The following is a 17,897-nucleotide window of genomic DNA, read 5'->3' as shown; positions in this document are numbered from 1 at the left end:
TTCAAATTAAATTACACCAGACGCAGACCTCTATACGAGGGAAGAGCTTTTACTCCCTATTCTCAGTGGTAGCGAGGGGTGCTGAAATGTCGGGAGGCGTTCAAATGTGGAGCCACCTATTCGCTCGGAAACAGCACGGAGATTAGGATGTGGACCGACATCTGGATAGGCGAAACCCCACTCCGCACTCTTTTCCCTGATTTATTTGCCCACACTAGGAATAAGGAAGCCAGTATCGCTCAATGCTGGAACCCTAACGGATGGCATTGGCAGTACATCTGTCGGGGTTTGGCAGGGCCCCTTACAGCAGAATGTCGAAGACAAAAGCTGTTGCTCAGAGACTTGCTCCAGTTCACCTGCCCAAGCCCCACGCCAGACGTGCTCAACTGGCGCTGGACCGCTAACCTGAAGTTCTCTGTTAAATCCCTTTACTTTTTTCTCACTGACGCAGGGTTGAGAGATCCGAGGAGTCAAGCTATTTGGAAACTGAAAATTCCCCTCAAGATCAAAGTCTTCCTATGGTTGCTCCTGCGGAAGAGAATCCCCACAGCTGACAGACTACACAATCATGGGTGGTTACCGACACAATCTTGTGTCTTCTGTGGCCATCATTTGGAAAGCTGCGACCACCTAATGGCTTCATGTGTATTCGTTCGCTTCCTTCTTCATAGTGTAATCGGGTTGGAGTCCCTCACCGAGTTCTCGGTTGATCTTTGAGCTCTCTGGTCAAACTTGATGGACATATCTGACACCAAAAAGAGACTTTCTTCTCTGTCTCTCCTTTCAGCTATCTGGTGGGTAATTTGGTCGGAGAGGATTGGCTTCTTATTTCGCGAGACCCTCCCCAATCCTACCCGATGTTTGGATCGAATTTCGCAACTTTTGGCTGACTGGAACGCCCCTGACTCCTGACTTCCGTTGTTTTTTTCTTTCTTTCTTTTTTCTTTTTTTCTGTTTACTTTCCTTTCTCTTGTTTACTTTGTTTTACTCTTTCCCCTTCGGAAGCCCTGGCTGCTTCCATTCTGTAAGCTTAGTTCATCATCCTATTGAATGAAGCGGGTATCTTGCTATCTATTTCTCAAAAAAAAAAAAATGATATTTTGGTTTCAAATTAAGAATTTCGGTCGTTGGTTCGAAAGAGCATTAAATGTCTCAACAGGAGATAATTTCAGATCAGGAGTGCAAGGTTTTCGCCATTGATGGAATTGGGAGCAGACAATCTCGACCGTTTAGCATTTAGCAAGAGATGACCATTTCAGGGATTTCGAGATTTGGCCAAAATTTTTGAGCACTCGGATCCGGAGGGCAGAGACTATACAAATCTAATTGGTACGAAAATTCAAAACCCTTTCTCACTCATATTCAGCACTCTTTCTCACACATATTCAGCACTTGTGGGATTCTGCTTGTCCCCAATAAGAAGGAATAGTTAATTAGTATGGGTAGGCTAGTAGGTTCGGCAAAAGCAGCCTTTGGTAGGTTTGCAGCAGTTTTATTAATTAGTAGCAGTAACTGACCGTCCCTAGAGCAAGTGGCAAAGTGCTTGGTGATTGGTACCCGAGACTCAAGTTCGAATCCTAGTTGATTCATATTTCGAGCTAAGTTTATTTCTAAATAAAATAAACGAAGCGGGTAGCGTGCTACCTACCTCTAGAAGCAAAAAAAAATTTAATTAGTAGCAGTACCTTCGGTAGTCTTCCATTAAGGAGTTTTGTCATTTTAAAGATTAAGCCAAGATTTCTAGTGCATCCAAGTTTTGCCCAAGCCTAGCGGCCAAATATTTTACAAGGTCAAGTTCAGCCGAAGCTTGAGTTCTTTACATTATAACTTCCTCATTTTTTATCAACAATAGAAGTTCCATATATTCGATCTATTTTTCTACAAATAGCCATTCTATTCAACTTGGTACAGCTAGCTATATATATGGCCCAGTCATCCAAAAGATATTATTTACCCACTAGTCTTACCGATCTTTTTTTCCCAATACTGAAAACCTAGAAAGAGACTTTCACAATCATAAATAGATGAGTATTTGATTTACATTCTATTAATGGCGTTTATTCTAATTTACCAGACGACGGTTAGGATGGCCACAAGAGGACGAGGACACCTGGCTTTTTGACTCCCCACTTTTTTTTTTTATTATTTTTGAAAATTATTTTAATAGTTTATGAGACCTAGGGTTTCCCCTTAAACTCCACTACCCCGAATTTTATATTATTTTATTAATTTTCTTAAAATATTTTAATAACTTTTTAAATTTCTTTTGTGATGGTAATACTTTTATTATTTTATAAGAAAATCAATGTATTAGTAGCTCATATACCTTTCTTTTTCTTTCTATATTTCTTTTAATTTTTTATCCTGCTTTATTTTTTTTCATATTTGATTATACATTACCACCACCTGCTTGTACGGCATGTCACTCTAGAATAACTCGTCATAACATATCTATAATGGCTGATGTATATTATTTATTCTCTCTTTATGAACCTGTATTACCCTGATATTAATCATCAGTGTGCACTAGCCAACTGATCTGAATACAGCGTTGCCTAATATAGTATCTTAACGTACACTACATATGCTAACCCTTTGGAATCATGCTTGTATCTTGACATGCATCATTAGGTGTGTGGACATTATTATCCGATCTAATCTTAAACCTTGCCAGGGTTAAGTCATCACGCCACAACCTAACGACTCAGGGCACATCAACTTGCCATTTCCTATTCTACATCTCTACTCCATAGATAGACATCTGCAATAAGGGCATTACAGTAAACTTATTATCATGTGTCTTAGTTTGTGTTAAACCAAAGAGAAAAACTGCATAATCCTAAGGGCCCGTTTGGTTCGAGTTATGTAATATTACAAAATATCTCGACATATCCAGGTATCTTGGATTTCGATGTGAGATTACTACTGATGCTGCATTAGCGCGTTTGATTTAATGCAGTAATGTAATACTAGATTATAATGTTTATACCATTAATACGTTTGGTTCAGTTTATAAAATTTAGTAATTCTGACATCAAAGTATAGTTTTTTCCAAAATTGCCCTTGTTGTGGTCATTTGAATATTATTTTTTGCGAAAATGACGAATGGAGGGAAGGAGATCGTGATGATTATCTGGGAGGACGACACAATAGAAGATGATAGGTGTTCGTGCGAGAGAGAGAAAGGGATAGAGATAGATAGAAAGAGAGAGAGAGAGAGAGAGAGAGAGAGACGTGCGAGAGAGAGAGAGAGCGAGAGAAAGCGGCGTGCGAGAGAGAGGGGGGAAGGCGAGAGTGAGATGAAAATAATGCTGTTAAATAGATTTGGGGCTGTTGGAGGGTAAAATTGTCATTTTATATAATATATAGTATTAACAGGTTTCAGTAATGCAAGATACAGGACCCCCCTTCCGTTAATATTTTCGATGTAATCCTGCTCGAATTGTAATGTTACATTAACGACTAGATTACATAACGGATGAACCAAACATAGTTATCCTGGCAGGATTGCCTGTAATTCTGTCAGGATAACTCGAACCAAACGCATCCTAAGTATTTTAAGATACAAATAATTCTATAATCTTAATATTTAACTTCATATTAATGTTTTCTAAAAGAAATTTTTGAGGATTTTGTATACTCCGGACCAAATAGGTTCTTAATTTTTATTTTTATTTTTTTTCTGTTGTTTTTGTTTTGTGGCACAAGAACCCTCGACATCCTTCAATATATATATATATATATATATATATATATATATATATATATATATATATATATATATATANGAAAGTCCACTCTACTCCGCGGCCTCTCCGGAAAACCGGAGTTACTATTCACTTAAGTCGAACTTCCGGGTCGCGTAACTTCTCCGTTTTAACTCGTTTTCTCCTGAAATTTGACGAGTACATTTATAATTATATTACACACAAGAACATCGTCAAACAAAAGGGTTTAATCGATAAATGAAAAATCTCATTTATTATTAAAGTATGAATCGAATTAGATTGATCCTCTAGAACAAGATAGTGCTAACACACATTGGCATGAAAAAATTATTAATAACTAATTATTTGGATGGATTGAAGTATGAATCGAATTAGATTGATCCTCTAGGACAAGATAGTGCTAACACACATTGGCATGTAAAGAGACGCTATTGCAAACAATTAGTTGTTGTATTGAAACAGTGTACGTTAATATCGATAATTAGGATAAATGTACTTTTTAATATTTTATTTTTTCTGTAGTATTTTAAATTTATTTATCAGGATCAATTTATTTAGCAAAGTTTTGCGAGTAAAATTGTGCTTAATCCATCTATTCCAAAAACTTAAGAAATAAAATTAAGCTAAAAATTTTTATTTACTTATATGAATTCCTATTAAATTTATATTTTTTATTAATTTTATCTATTCTAATGATTTATTAATATTTACTTATTATTTTTCTTACTTTCCGTGCAATTTATACGGAAAGGAGACTGATTGTGACATTTTCAGTTAGTTTAGTGACAAATTTTGTGTTTTTTTTTTCAATGATAGCATGATAGATTTTATATTCTTTCTTTGATGATATTGTAATTCTATTTCTTATTTTTGTTATTTTATTTTGGTAATGATTAAATATTATATATCGAATCTATAATATTTATTTATAAAAATTTTATTTTTTAATATTTGTGCGACGTGTATTGCACGTGCACTTAACTAGTATAATCTATATATATATGGAATCGAGAGTTTGTACGGCGAGCTCCCCGCATTTTGCGGGGGCCTCGCGTGAGAGAGAGAGAGGGAGAGAGAGAGAACAGAGGGAGGAGGGAGAGAGAGCATACAGAGAGAGGGGGAGAGAGAGAGAACAGAGGGAGAGAGAGAGAGAGCAGAGTAGAAGGAGAGAGAGAGAGAGAGCCTGGAAGAGAGGAAGAGAGAAAGGGAGAGAAAAAGAGAGAGATGGGGGGGGCCTGCGTGCAGGCGACTCGCGCCCGCAGCACGCGCGAGAGAGAGAAATGGAGAGAGAGGGGGAGAGAGAGAGAGCGAGTGAGCAGAGAGAGAGAGAGAGAGAGAGAGAGAGAGAGAGAGAGCAGACAGAGTCTCACCCCCCGGTTCTCTCTCTCCCTCTCTCCACCCTAAGCCTCCCCTTCTCTCTCCCTCTCTCCCTCTCTCTCTCCCCCCCTCTCTCTCTCCCCCACGTGCGCCCGACCCGCGCCCAGCGGGTGCGGGCGGGGCGCGGGCCGCGGTGGGGAGGTGCGGGCGACCCGCACCCCGCGCGCGCGCGAGAGAGAGAGAGACAGTGTGTGTGTCTCTCTCTCCCCCCCCTTTTATACCTCTTCTTCCCCCCAGATTCTCTCCCACTCTCCCACCGCTCTCCCCCTCTTTTCCTTCCTCCCCGCTCTCTCTCTCTCTCTCCCCTCTCCCCAGCGCGGGCGAGAGGCAGCGGGAGGCGGGGTTGCCGGCGGTAGGCAGCGGGAGGCGGAGGCGAGGGCGGGCGACGGCAGGAGACGGAGGCGCGGGCGCTGACGCGGGCACGACGCGGGGCGAGGGTGGGCACCGGCGCGAGCGGGAACGAGCCGAGGGGCGACAATGCGGGGCGCGGGCGCCTCGCGAGGGCGTGGGGCGGGGTGCGGGGGCCGCGAGCGTGGCCGTTTCGCAGCGAACGGGAGAAAGAGAGAAAGAGAGAAACAAAGAAACAGAGAGAGAGAGAGAGCAAGGCGGGAGAGAGAGAGAGAGAGAAAGAGAGAGAGAAAGAGGGCAGTGGGAGAAGAGGAAGATATAATATAAAATAATATATACTATATATATATAATATATATATATTACTATAACATATATATTTATTTATTACATATAGAATACATATTTTATTATAAATATATATTTTATCTATTTATATATATATATAATTTTATTTATAAATATATATTTATTTATTATATATAGTTTTTTATTTATATATATATATTATTATATAATAATTTATTATATAATTTACTATTTATTTTTTTAAAATATTTCTTTTTCCCCTCTTTTCTTTTTCTTTTTTTGATATTATCTTTTCTTTAACTATTTTCCCCCTTTTCCTCCCCTGTTCTAAATTTTGTTTATTTGTATAGTTATGGATCATGTACAAAAAAATTAAAAATTAAATTTAAAATTTAAAATTTAAATTTTTATATAAATTTTTCGTAGCGTAGCGTGGGCCATCACTAGTATAATATAATAGACTAGAGCGTACCCGTCAGTTGTTCACCACCACCGCGGGCGACTCGGACCGAATCCTACCCAACCAACCACCCTCTCTGACTCCACAGAATTGACGGAGAAACAACTTTTCTATTGAGGATTTTTTAAAATAAACGCTCAAAATTTTGTTTTTTAGCTTTTTTTTATTTTTTATTTTTTATTTTAGGTAAAAACTTACAAACCTATCAAAAATATATATCATTTTCAGTTGTTTATTCAGTTTTTTAAAATTTTAATTTTACTAACTAATCTTTCAATTTATTTGCTTTGATTTGATTAACAATATTTTGATTTTAGAATTTAAATCCATCAATATTTTTTTTTCCCGATTTAGCTAGTGTACTTCGTACAATTCTCAAAATGCTAAATTTATTATAGTAAACAGTGAGCTTAACTTTTAAAGTGAAAATACCGTTGACTAACTCAAATAAAAGAAATTGAAAAGTTCGATGGTAAAATAAAAAATTTTGAAATGTGAGATAGCCAACTCAAATTGATCCATAATTTAGATAATATTTTTGCCTTTGTTTTAATTGGAGTCATTTTATTCCATAGTGTCTAAAACTTCATCAAATTAATTACTCTTTTAGGTCTTATTTGTTATCATTATTATTTATATTTTTATAAGTATAAATTTTTTATGAGCAGATGAAGCTTTTTTATTATCAAGATCGATTAGCCTGTAATGAGCTACTACTGGACAAGAAATAAAAAATATTTGAATAATTAAAAAGTTTATTTTCTAGTTTTATTTTTATTTGCTAAATATAAATATTTTAAATGTAACAATTGTAATTAAATAACCTATCGTCTACTCATATAATGATTCTATATATATAAAAAAAATAAAAATAGCAATAATGTCAAACACAATCTGGATAGCCAAAGCCAACCCAAGCAGTAGGGATCATGAAATACTGGTGTTTAATTCTACAAAATTTCTAATTCAAATAACTAAAATAATCAAAATAAAAAAAACAAGATCAACGGTATTGCTAAACGTTTAAAGGATCTATTTCAAAATATCCTTTATATAAATTTATATAATTATATAGATTTATTATTTATTATGCAGAAATTGAAAAAAAATAAAATAGTTAAGTGATATATTCGAAAAATAAAAAAAATAATACGGTATATAAATAAAAAGTTAAAAAAAGGGGAAAAAAAGAAGAAGAAGAAGAAGTAAAGTAAAGTAAAGTACAGTATGGTATTAGCGTAATTAAGCCGATTTATTTCAAAACGTTGTATAGTTGACTGAGGGGTTGGGTTTCTCCATACATTTCCCACTTTTCTTTTCTCGCTGCCGTGTCTCCGGTCTACTCTCTTCCTTGCGACCGTTTACGCAAACCATTTCTCTCCGTCAACCTCTCTCTCCTTTCTCTCCCCCCCTCCGCCCCCTCCTCGCCCCCTTTCCATGGAGAGGCTCATCTCTTCTTCGTCGTCCTCCTCCCAAACCCGCCTCGCNTATTCAATTTTTTAAAATTTTAATTTTACTATCTAATCTTTCAATTTATTTGCTTTGATTTGATTAACAACACTTTGGTTTCAGAATTTAAATCCATCAATATTTTTTTTCCCGATTTAGCTAGTGTACTTCATACAATTCTTAAAATGCTAAATTTATTACAGTAAACAGTGAGCTTAACTTTTAAAGTGAAAATACGACAAACTCAAATAAAAAAAATTGAAAAGTTCGATGGTAAAATCAAAAATCTTGAAATGTGAGATAGCCAACTCAAATTGATCCATAATTTAGATAATATTTTTGCCTTTGTTTTAATTGGAGTCATTTTATTCCATAGTGTCTAAAACTTCATCAAATTAATTACTCTTTTAGGGCTTATTTGTTATCATTATTATTTTTATTTTTATAAATATAAATTTTTTATGAGCGGATGAAGCTTTTTTATTATCAAGATCGATTAGCCTGTAATGAGCTACTACTGGACAAGAAATAAAAAATATTTGAATAATCAAAAAGCTTATTTTCTAGTTGTATTTTTATTTGCTAAATATAAATATTTTAAATGTAACAACTGTAATTAAATAATCTATCGTCTACTCATATAATGATTCTATATATAAAAAAAAAATAAAAATAGCAATAATGTCAAACACAATCTGGATAGCCAAAGCCAACCCAAGCAGTAGGGATCATGAAATACTGGTGTTTAATTCTACAAAATTTCTAATTCAAATAACTAAAATAATCAAAATAAAAAAAAAAACAAGATCAACGGTATTGCTAAACGTTTAAAGGATCTATTGCAAAATATCCTTTATATAAATTTATATAATTATATAGATTTATTATTTATTATGCAGAAATTGAAAAAAAAATAAAATAGTTAAGTGATATATTCGAAAAAGAAAAAAAATAATACAGTATATAAATAAAAAGTTAAAAAAAGGGAAAAAAGAAGAAGAAGAGAAGTAAAGTACAGTACAGTATGGTATTAGCGTAATTAAGCCTATTTATTTCAAAACGTTGTATAGTTGACTGAGGGGTTTCTCCATACATTTCCCACTTTTCTTTTATCGCTGCCGTGTCTCCGGTCTACTCTCTTCCTTGCGACTGTTTACGCAAACCATTTCTCTCCGTCAACCTCTCTCTCCTTTCTCTCCCCACCTCCGCCCCCTCCTCGCCCCCTTTCCATGGAGAGGCTCATCTCTTCTTCGTCGTCCTCCTCCCAAACCCGCCTCGCCAAAACCCCTCTTCTCCATCGTCGCTTCGCCGAGGCGAGAACGAGATCCACCCTTCTACGTCTCCGAAGAGCGTCTCCGAGCCCCCCGGGGAGCGCTCGCTTCTCCAAGCAAGGGGAACGCCCACCGCCTATCGTCGCGGCTTCTTCGCCCCCGGATCGCCATGATTGTGCTGCTCCGAGCGCGAAGAAGAAGGGTGATCTGGCGGACTCTCCGTGTGCCCAGTTGAGCTCAGAGAGGGATTTGGCGAGCTTGTTCTTTCGCAAGGTGAGATCTTTAATCGCCTTCCACTTCCAGTGTGTTTTCTTGGAATTCCTTTTGGTCTCGTAATCTTGTATGGCTGTGTCGGTGGGAGATTCGTGGGCGGCGCCCAAACTATCATGCGCTTGATCATAATATCGAATCCAATACTTCTTTCAGTACCTTGTTGTTAGAACTAGGTAATGATCTCCTTACTTATGTGGCGCGGGAGTGTATTATTAGGTTTAATCTTTGCTCACTGCATCGAAAAGTTTGCTCAGATTCTGGATGCAAGTGAGAAGATAATTAATTTGGCATCAGTCAGTGAAGCATCGGTTTGATTAGTTTTATCTTACTGTTGTTGAACTGTTATGCACGACATTAGCGCTATTGAGTTTTGTATTCAACTGTCGTTTTGAGTTCGAAACAGAATTTTGAGCTTTAGTAGCTTTCTGTACATATTCCTAGTATATCCTCATCAACTGTTTCCATATTTTCCTAACATTTATTGCTATTCTTTTTCCTTTTTTTTTTATTCGTCCGTCTTTATGTGGGACCAATTACCTATATCTTTGCTGTCTGATCTTAGTAAGAATTCTTAATTAAAATAAAAAAAATAAAAATCGGAGTACACTTTACTTGAATCAGAAAAGAAGATAAATGCGTCCTGTCATTTGATGCGCGACCTTACTATTTGCACTACTGATATAGCAAATGATGGACGGATGTAAGAATACACAGTCATGTGAGCTCAAATTAATGTTAGATGTCTCAATTTCTGTTGAAGTATTGGTTTGAGCTCCTAGAGTTTCAGAATTGACAATCTCAATAGTTTGGTTTCAGTTTCTCGGCGTTTGTTAAAATGCCCGTGAACTTTAAAACGTCAAAATAAAGGATGTTTTGTACAAGGTTTTAAGCGCCCGTCGGTACGGGTCGTATCCACCGTGCCTTACCATGCCAACAAGATACCGGCACGGTACAGACCCCGTGCCGATGACATAGCTCAAAACTCTCTATTCTTTAAATTAGTAAGTAATTTTCTCAATAAAGTTCAAAAGATGTGATAAAAAGACATAATAAATAGTTAGAATATTTTGTTGCTAAAGAAAATAAATATTTCATGCTATTATGTGTCGGCACACAAGAATTTTTTTGACCGGCACGCATCGGCACGGCTCAGTACGTACCGTACCGGCAAGTTTCCGGCACCAACCCGTGCCACGACACTTAAATCCTTGGTTTTGTACTACTTTTGCAACAAAAGTAGCTAACTTTCGTGCCTTTCTATATTGAGTAAATCAAAGTCCAGTAAGAAAACATGTAAATGATCCATGACACAAAGTTGGCCCTATAAGCTAGTTGTGGCCGATGTGGATCTGTTCAAGCTTTTCTAATCTTAAGGCATTAGTTTTGAGTTTCTGATTGGTTTCATAACCTAGTATTGCATCGAGTTTGCACCGTAGTTTCAGATTATTACTGACCAAAACCTACTTATATTGGCGCTTAAAGTAGATAAGTATGAGACTTATGTATTGTGAGCTAGAAGATCATAAGAGACTATAAAAGTACGATGGTATAAGAAGGAGCTATTGTGCTACAAATTAATTTGGTGTCTGTAGTCTTCATTTCTAGATACTAGTGCACATCTCTAATAAAGCCTAGGCGGAGATTGTTTGAATCATAGCCAAGTATCTGTATGATTTTGCAACAAAGTTTGAATAAATGTACGCTGGTCCAAATCCCAAACCATAATTTGCATAGTTTGCACTAAATGACTGTACGTTTACATCGATGCAACATATGCAACCACACCATGCACTTATCAACATACCTTTCAAGATTTCATATTTCTACTTTTATATACATCATTGTGAATCAACCAGCTATTTTTTACTTTTTGATTGATGCTCCTGGAAAAAGATCAATCCCAATGAATATAATTTCTCATTGGTAGCAAAAAGATAGTATTTATCTCTTTCTTTGCTATCTGATCAATATCTTTGGTCATTTCTCAGAAGACTGAGCTAACTGACAGACTAGAGCCATGCAAAATGACTATATGAGTCTTTCATAGTTAGCTTTTATAGTTCGATTTCTTAAGTAATATAAACATACTTCATTTGTTGAGTAACCCTTCGGCACCTAGATATAGTGGCCTACCAAGTGCATGATGGTTCTGCATAATGAGGATAAATTAGCACTTTGTTTTTTGCTACTTGCACGTTATTCAATTTTTTTGCTCTTTTTTTTTAATTCTGCACTAAATTCTCATTAGTTCTGATATGAGCCACATTATCCATATCTTAGGTTACTTCGACTGCTATAGTTGGCGTACTGATGATATTAATTACACTCACAATCCAACCTATCCTTGCTCCTCCTGCTTATGCATCATTCCTATCTGCAACTAAGACTGGCGGAAAACTTATCAGCTCAGAGTTACTAAGTAGTGCTTGGACTGGCTTCTTTGCTGGCTGCTTACACACACTTTCCGGCCCTGACCATCTTGCCGCCTTAGCTCCTTTATCAATTGGCCGATCAAGAATTGAGAGTGCAGTAGTAGGTGCCCTCTGGGGATGTGGCCATGATGCCGGCCAAGTTCTATTCGGATTACTCTTTCTTCTTTTGAAGGACCGCTTACACATTGAGATCATTCGTGCATGGGGCACAAGAGTTGTGGGCCTGACTCTTCTTATAATTGGCGCTATGGGAATCAAAGAAGCTTCTGAAGTCCATGCTCCTTCTATAGCTCTCGAGAATGGCGGTGGAAAAAAGAAGATTGGATTTGCAACTTTTGCCACTGGAATTGTGCATGGTCTTCAGCCTGATGCACTCATGATGGTCTTGCCTGCTCTGGCTCTCCCTTCCCGCTTAGCTGGCGCTGCCTTTCTAGGTATGTTTCTGGTTGGTACTGTGTTTGCAATGAGTAGTTTTACAGTCTTTTTGGGTTCGTGTAGTCAGGCACTAAAAGAGAAGGTGCCGAGGATAACAGAGAAATTGACATGGGCTGCTTCTCTTGTTGCTATATTTATGGGGTTAGCAATTATAGTTAGCCAATTTTTTGGGTTTAGTTTGTACTGATTTGAGCATATTCTTTTTTCTTTTTTTTTTTCTCCTTTTCTTTCTCATTTTGATATTTATCCAACTCTTTTGGAAGTTCAGTCAGATGCGAATGGTAGGAATGAGACCTAACTTTTTTATCAGCTGCCACTGCAGTTGGCACTTGTTTTCAGAAATACCATGGCAAATGGGTTGAAGTTCTTTTTCTTATCAGCAGAGGCTGCATATTGTTAGCCATATTTTGGTTTGTTCTTTGCTGACGAGGCGCGATATTGTGTTCCTCATCCTTTACTTTGTATGCTTAATCAGTTTTACTGGCAAAAAATAGTTTCCTTCTAGCGCTTGTTATCAGATCGTTTTTTTATCCATTGAAACAACCTTCTACCTCAAGTGTGTCCTTGTATTATTCTAAACATCTATCTAGTAACGGGTTAATTGAAGTCCATTTGGAGATCTTAAAGCTTCGTGTGGACAAAACTCTTTATCCCTTGGTGCTCTGGTTACAATTGCTTAGCACTAAAAATAATCAGAAGAATGCCATACTCGATGAAAATTACCATTTAACTCTTGCCTTTTCCTTCATATGTTATCTTCTTTCTTGCATGCAATTGGGAATCCACAGTGGTAGTTTTTAGATCTCTAGGATATTTTGTTTGTTTGGACCAATTCCATGTTAAAGTGACATAAAGAATTCAAATATTTGGATTGAGTTGCATATTTGCTTGGAAGTGAATGGAATTGCATCTACCTAATCCAGTTTGATTGTTGTAGAGTTTGATGTCTATATTTGTATTTTCCCACTTCACTTTTTATTGTAAACATAATGGAGTGGTTGCTGTTGGTGGTTCGTGGATACTGGCGCTGATTGTTCCTCCGTGGCAATAATGGTGATGATGGTGGACTTATGATAGTTGAGGTGGTGTTCCACTAGCAGCAGCAACGCGGTAGTGATGATTGAATGGACCTGCTGTTAGGGTTGGTTCCTTGATGGCAATGGTAGAGGCCATGGTGTTCGCTGTTGGGGGGGGTGAGGTAGTGACTACTAGGTCTCAATGGTTTGCTATTTGTGATGGTGGCGTTAAGTGTTGATAGTATTAAATTACAAGTAGCGATAGTGCTGGTGGATCACTGGTGATTATGCTAGTTTAGGCTGGGGCAGTGAACGGCATTGATGCTGTTGGTCATAGGCAGATAAACGTGGATGTGATGCTGGTTCACTAGTGGCCGCAGCAGCACTGGGAGTGGTGGTTTGATAGTTTAGTCATAGTGGCGGTGACATTGATGATGATTTAAATTATGCCATTTGGTTCGTTGCGAATGGTTTTTAGGATAGCAGAACTTCAATTGCTTGGAAATTAGTTTGCAACCATTCCATCCTCAAATCATTGGATTTGTTTGTGCTAATTAGCATACATCGAATCCAATAAAATCAATTAAACTAGAACAAAAAATGTCTAAAAAAAAAAAGAATATAAGGAAAAACAAAATGCAGTTCTACTCACCATACAATTTAAGATTATAAACAGGCTTTTAATAGTGATAGGATAATACATTGCGTTGAACTATCGACAGTGCTCTCCTCTCTTGGAATCTTTCTAATGTCTATAAAGGTTATAAAAGGATGTGTCAAGCTGGTAGTTGTACTATATCTTTATAGTAGAGACTAGTTGTCAGATTGTTACGATGTGAGTGATCCTTTCCTATTTCTTCTGAAATATCATTTTTCTTCACTTATAAGCTTGCTTTTCCGTTCCATGACTTAGCCTGCATTTGAGAGGTGTGTGTTTTATTTGTTGCTTTCTGTATCTGGAAATTATTTTGAGAATGCATGAATTAACCTCCTAGCATACAGACTGCTGGTTTGCAAGAAGGATCTTGACTTTTATACTTTACTAGCCGCTGAGATTTACTTTTAACTAGCTAAAAGACACTTAACTATTTTTAGAAAATGATTTTTAATCATGAGATAATCGACCATTTTATTCATGCTAATGAATGTGCTTAAATGATGTTAAGAAATGTTTCTTGGGATTTTCTTAATTTATGAGCATTTCCATATCCATGGACAATGATAGTAAAGATTACAAACATTCATTGAATTACATGTTAAAATAGACTCAACTGTACCAAAAAGTACACACAAGTGGAAGTTCTTAAGCAGAATGCGCAGAATTTATATCGTCAGCTGACCACTTTCAGCTGAGCAGTGGTCCATATCGCTGAATAACTTGTCCCATCAAAATGTTGTAGGCTCTCTCTGTAGGATGATAGGTATCCCAGAATAGAAACTTTGAAACATCTTCACAAGGGGGTGCAGTAAATCTGTTACAAGTCAATGTGACCTCATAGATCCCTGTTCCACAGCACCCTCTGTTGATTACCTCAAATCCTAAAAAGGGGAAATCCTTAATAAGGGGTTTAGGGATTTAAGGAAATTCGTTGCACTGCTTTTTATACTGAGATGATAAAGATTACACCAAGATAAAGATGGATATCGAGCACATTACCATAAGCAGAGGGGCGTTGTATCATATCAATAATAGGTGTATACATATCAATGTAGACAACTTTCGATCCAGGCAGTGTGTTATTAAGCCTCTGTATCTCTTGAGATAGCTCAGAATTGTATACAATGGCAGCTTGGTTGTAACGAGTCACACATTCTCTCTCGATCCCTCCGGCATTGGTTCTTTGTGATGGTAGACATCCAATTGGGGGCGACCCTGTAATACCTAATTTTCGTGCACCTAGGCTATATAATTCCTGAAAAAATTAATAATGGTCAGCATCCGCTAAAATAGGAGCATATATGAATAGTAAGGTTCAGAAAATATGCTTGGAGTTGCAGGTCGTACCTTCTTGAGTGCAGTACATGGCTATTGAATGTTAAAAAGTGTGCAGTTACTTGAATTGGGTACAATTTTCCACTCAAAATACATGTACAAGCATGTTGAAGTTGAAACCTTCTACTTTGCATTGATAAGTTTATGTGTCGATCTTGTTATCTAATCTAATTGATATTGTCAAGTTATTTTAACTGGGAGAGTGTTTTTATTCTTATCAGAATTCTCCATTCACTTCAAGCTCTAGGATTGTGTGATTCAATTGTATCAAATCAACATATTTTTGGAAATATTGTCATAAACATGCTAAGATAATCATTAATTATTGTAAAAGGTAATCTAACAAATGATGGAGAAACGTATACTACTATCTTTTATAAATTTCATGCCAGTACGGAAGATGGCAATAGCAACAGCACAATAATGTTGAGACGGTGCGTTGATTAGAATCGAAGTGTTTCGATATCAGGTTTGAAGTATATTAGAATCCAAGTGTTTCAATGTCAGTTTGAAGTTCCAGCTGAAACTTCAAACTGGGGAATCAACCATGGAATGCTATTCTTTTCATAAGATATAAATCCTGTTCAATATACCTGGAAAAATTTCGAAGCTTCCTGTACTACGAATTTGATGTACGAAGGAAGATCATACTCTACACTTCGGAATGGTGTCGTGAAATAAGTATTTGCTAAATCGTCGGTGCCAGTAACTATGAGGTACAAGCTTTGTGAGATAATATAATCTGCTTTCTTTTCTCCTGCAATTGTCTTGATCTTCTCCTTGTACTCCTTGAACAATTTTAGCTGGTCGTCCATCTTAAGAACCGACTGGAATAACAAACCACAATTTTTGATGCAAGATTTGTTATTTCTTAAAAGATTCTTACTATGTGGATTCAAGGAGAATTAGAGTAGTTGTTAGGTACCACTAGGTCAGCTGTGAGAGGATCATATCCGCCACCGCCAGAGGCGAAGCTTACGCCGGTCAGGAGGTCTTGATCGTCAAGTTCCACCCCGAGGTAAGGTGGTACGAACTCCTTTACTCCTAATCGAGAAGCTGAAACTCTTCCTTTTTAGACATGCTATGGATAACGACTACATGCCGTGTATTTAATACAAGCTTGAAATGTAAAAAAACAGTCCTGTATGTGATAGTATTAGGTGCACAATTCATGGATTTGTTTCGGTGGCATTCTTACCAGTTTGCCATTCTAGTCTAGGCATTGTTTGGTAGTATTATTTACTTCTTTGGTTGGAGGGTAGTATGGTGATAACTCAAATCATTCTACTTATTCTGCCAGAGGAAATAACAAAATGTCTCAACAGAGTTGTTTTGCATGGTCAGTTTACTTTATAGATAACCAGAAACCACAGTTCCGGCCAATCTGTGGTTACTGCATCCTTCTTTTCTCTCTGTTATACCTATAAACATTACAATTATCTAGTGTGCTGGGGGCTTAAAATGCATAACAATCCCTATGATAATGGTTTGGAAACATATACAATCTTTTACCTATTATATCGCCAGGGACCTTTCCATTGCTGAACCTTCCGGTGGCCTGCTGTCTGACAAAGTCCTTCCCGTAGGGCGGGAAGTTGCACTTGACCGTGGTGACGATCGCATTGTTGTTGCCGGGGTCGACGACGGAGTCTCCAAAGACAATGACTGCAGGCGGGCGCGTCATATTGGAAGATTGTGCCACAACTTGGTGTTGATGATGAATCAGGAAGAGCACATTGATCACCAGGGAGAGCACACTGAAGGCCATCTTGGAGCTCACTATTCGGATAGTGACACTGCGCTGCTAGCCTATCACTTGGCATGGGTTTTTATTATGAGCTGGCTTAAGAGGAATGGAGATGGATGAATTCTTGACTATGCTTTACTTTTCTTGAAAGGCACAGTGGGAAAACTTGTCGTTTAGGCTTTGATTGGGTGTAGTCTAGTTAAGTCAAATGCAGCTCTAGTTAAGTCAAATGCAGCTGTTCCATGTTGAGGGAGGCACTCAAAAGATTACAGTTATCTTGTGTATTTGGGTAGGGTTATAACCCGGTCTTCCAAAGTTTAGCCAAATCAGATGATTGAAATCCTAATAAGGTTTTTTCTTTTTGGGGGGGGGGGGTTTATTTGGGTTTTCAGTGAATTAAACAGCTCACTTTGAGTCTCTGACCCCTTGCCCAAGTGAAGTGAAGTGAAGTATCATTTACTGTGTCACTAGTGTGGGAAAACTAATTTAAAGTTCTTTTGGAGACTTTTTCTCCCAAATCAAGTTGGTTTCTTTCGGGAAATGTTGTTTTACCTACAGAGTCGGTGCATTTTTGTCATAACCTCTGGAAGCACTTTCTGCACTTCAGAAATAGATGCACTTCAGAAATGGAAGCACACCGTAGAGAGTGAAAAAAGGTCTGCACCTTCTGGTTTAACTTCACAGACATCTGGACACCCAGAAGAGACGGCTCTTATTTTGAAGTTTCAGGATGTTCTCTCTCTCTCTCTCCTCCCTCTACTCCTCTTTCTCTCTCTATATATAATATATAGAGAGAGAGAGAGAGAGAGATATATATATATATAGAGAGAGAGTTAGGCTAGTATACTATCGTAGCACGGAGATTTTCGTGCTATCAAGTTGTTTTTAATGATGCGGCTTCCAAATCGACGATCGGCTCCGTTAGACTTGATCTACACTATTGAAAGTATTTGGAAACTAAATTTTATAATTTTTCGACATCATTTTGGCTAGTGATCAAAGGTCTCAAACTTGATAATTTTAATGGTAGATGTGATGCATTTGTGAATTTAACAGCGT

At 37.4% G+C, this 17,897-nt stretch overlaps 2 protein-coding genes across 2 annotated transcripts; one reads left to right on the top strand and one right to left on the bottom strand.

The window, feature by feature from the left end:
* Positions 8,755-12,625, top strand: LOC109713677. The gene is made up of 2 exons (XM_020237848.1): positions 8,755-9,215; positions 11,496-12,625. The coding sequence occupies exons 1-2, from the start codon at positions 8,901-8,903 to the stop codon at positions 12,267-12,269; spliced, it is 1,089 nt and encodes a 362-aa protein (XP_020093437.1). The 5' UTR covers positions 8,755-8,900; the 3' UTR covers positions 12,270-12,625.
* On the bottom strand, positions 14,255-16,969 carry LOC109713761 (GDSL esterase/lipase EXL3-like). The gene is made up of 5 exons (XM_020237945.1): positions 16,604-16,969; positions 16,017-16,147; positions 15,685-15,918; positions 14,756-15,011; positions 14,255-14,637 (listed from the first exon to the last, which is right to left on the bottom strand). Exons 1-5 carry the CDS (start codon positions 16,857-16,859, stop codon positions 14,444-14,446), a joined length of 1,071 nt encoding a protein of 356 aa, XP_020093534.1. The 5' UTR covers positions 16,860-16,969; the 3' UTR covers positions 14,255-14,443.

Source organism: Ananas comosus, linkage group 8 (assembly GCF_001540865.1).
Source record: "Ananas comosus cultivar F153 linkage group 8, ASM154086v1, whole genome shotgun sequence".
Classification (NCBI taxonomy): domain Eukaryota; kingdom Viridiplantae; phylum Streptophyta; class Magnoliopsida; order Poales; family Bromeliaceae; genus Ananas; species Ananas comosus.
The sequence above is the reverse complement of the archived record's forward strand: the minus strand, read 5'-3'. Positions and strand labels throughout refer to the sequence as shown.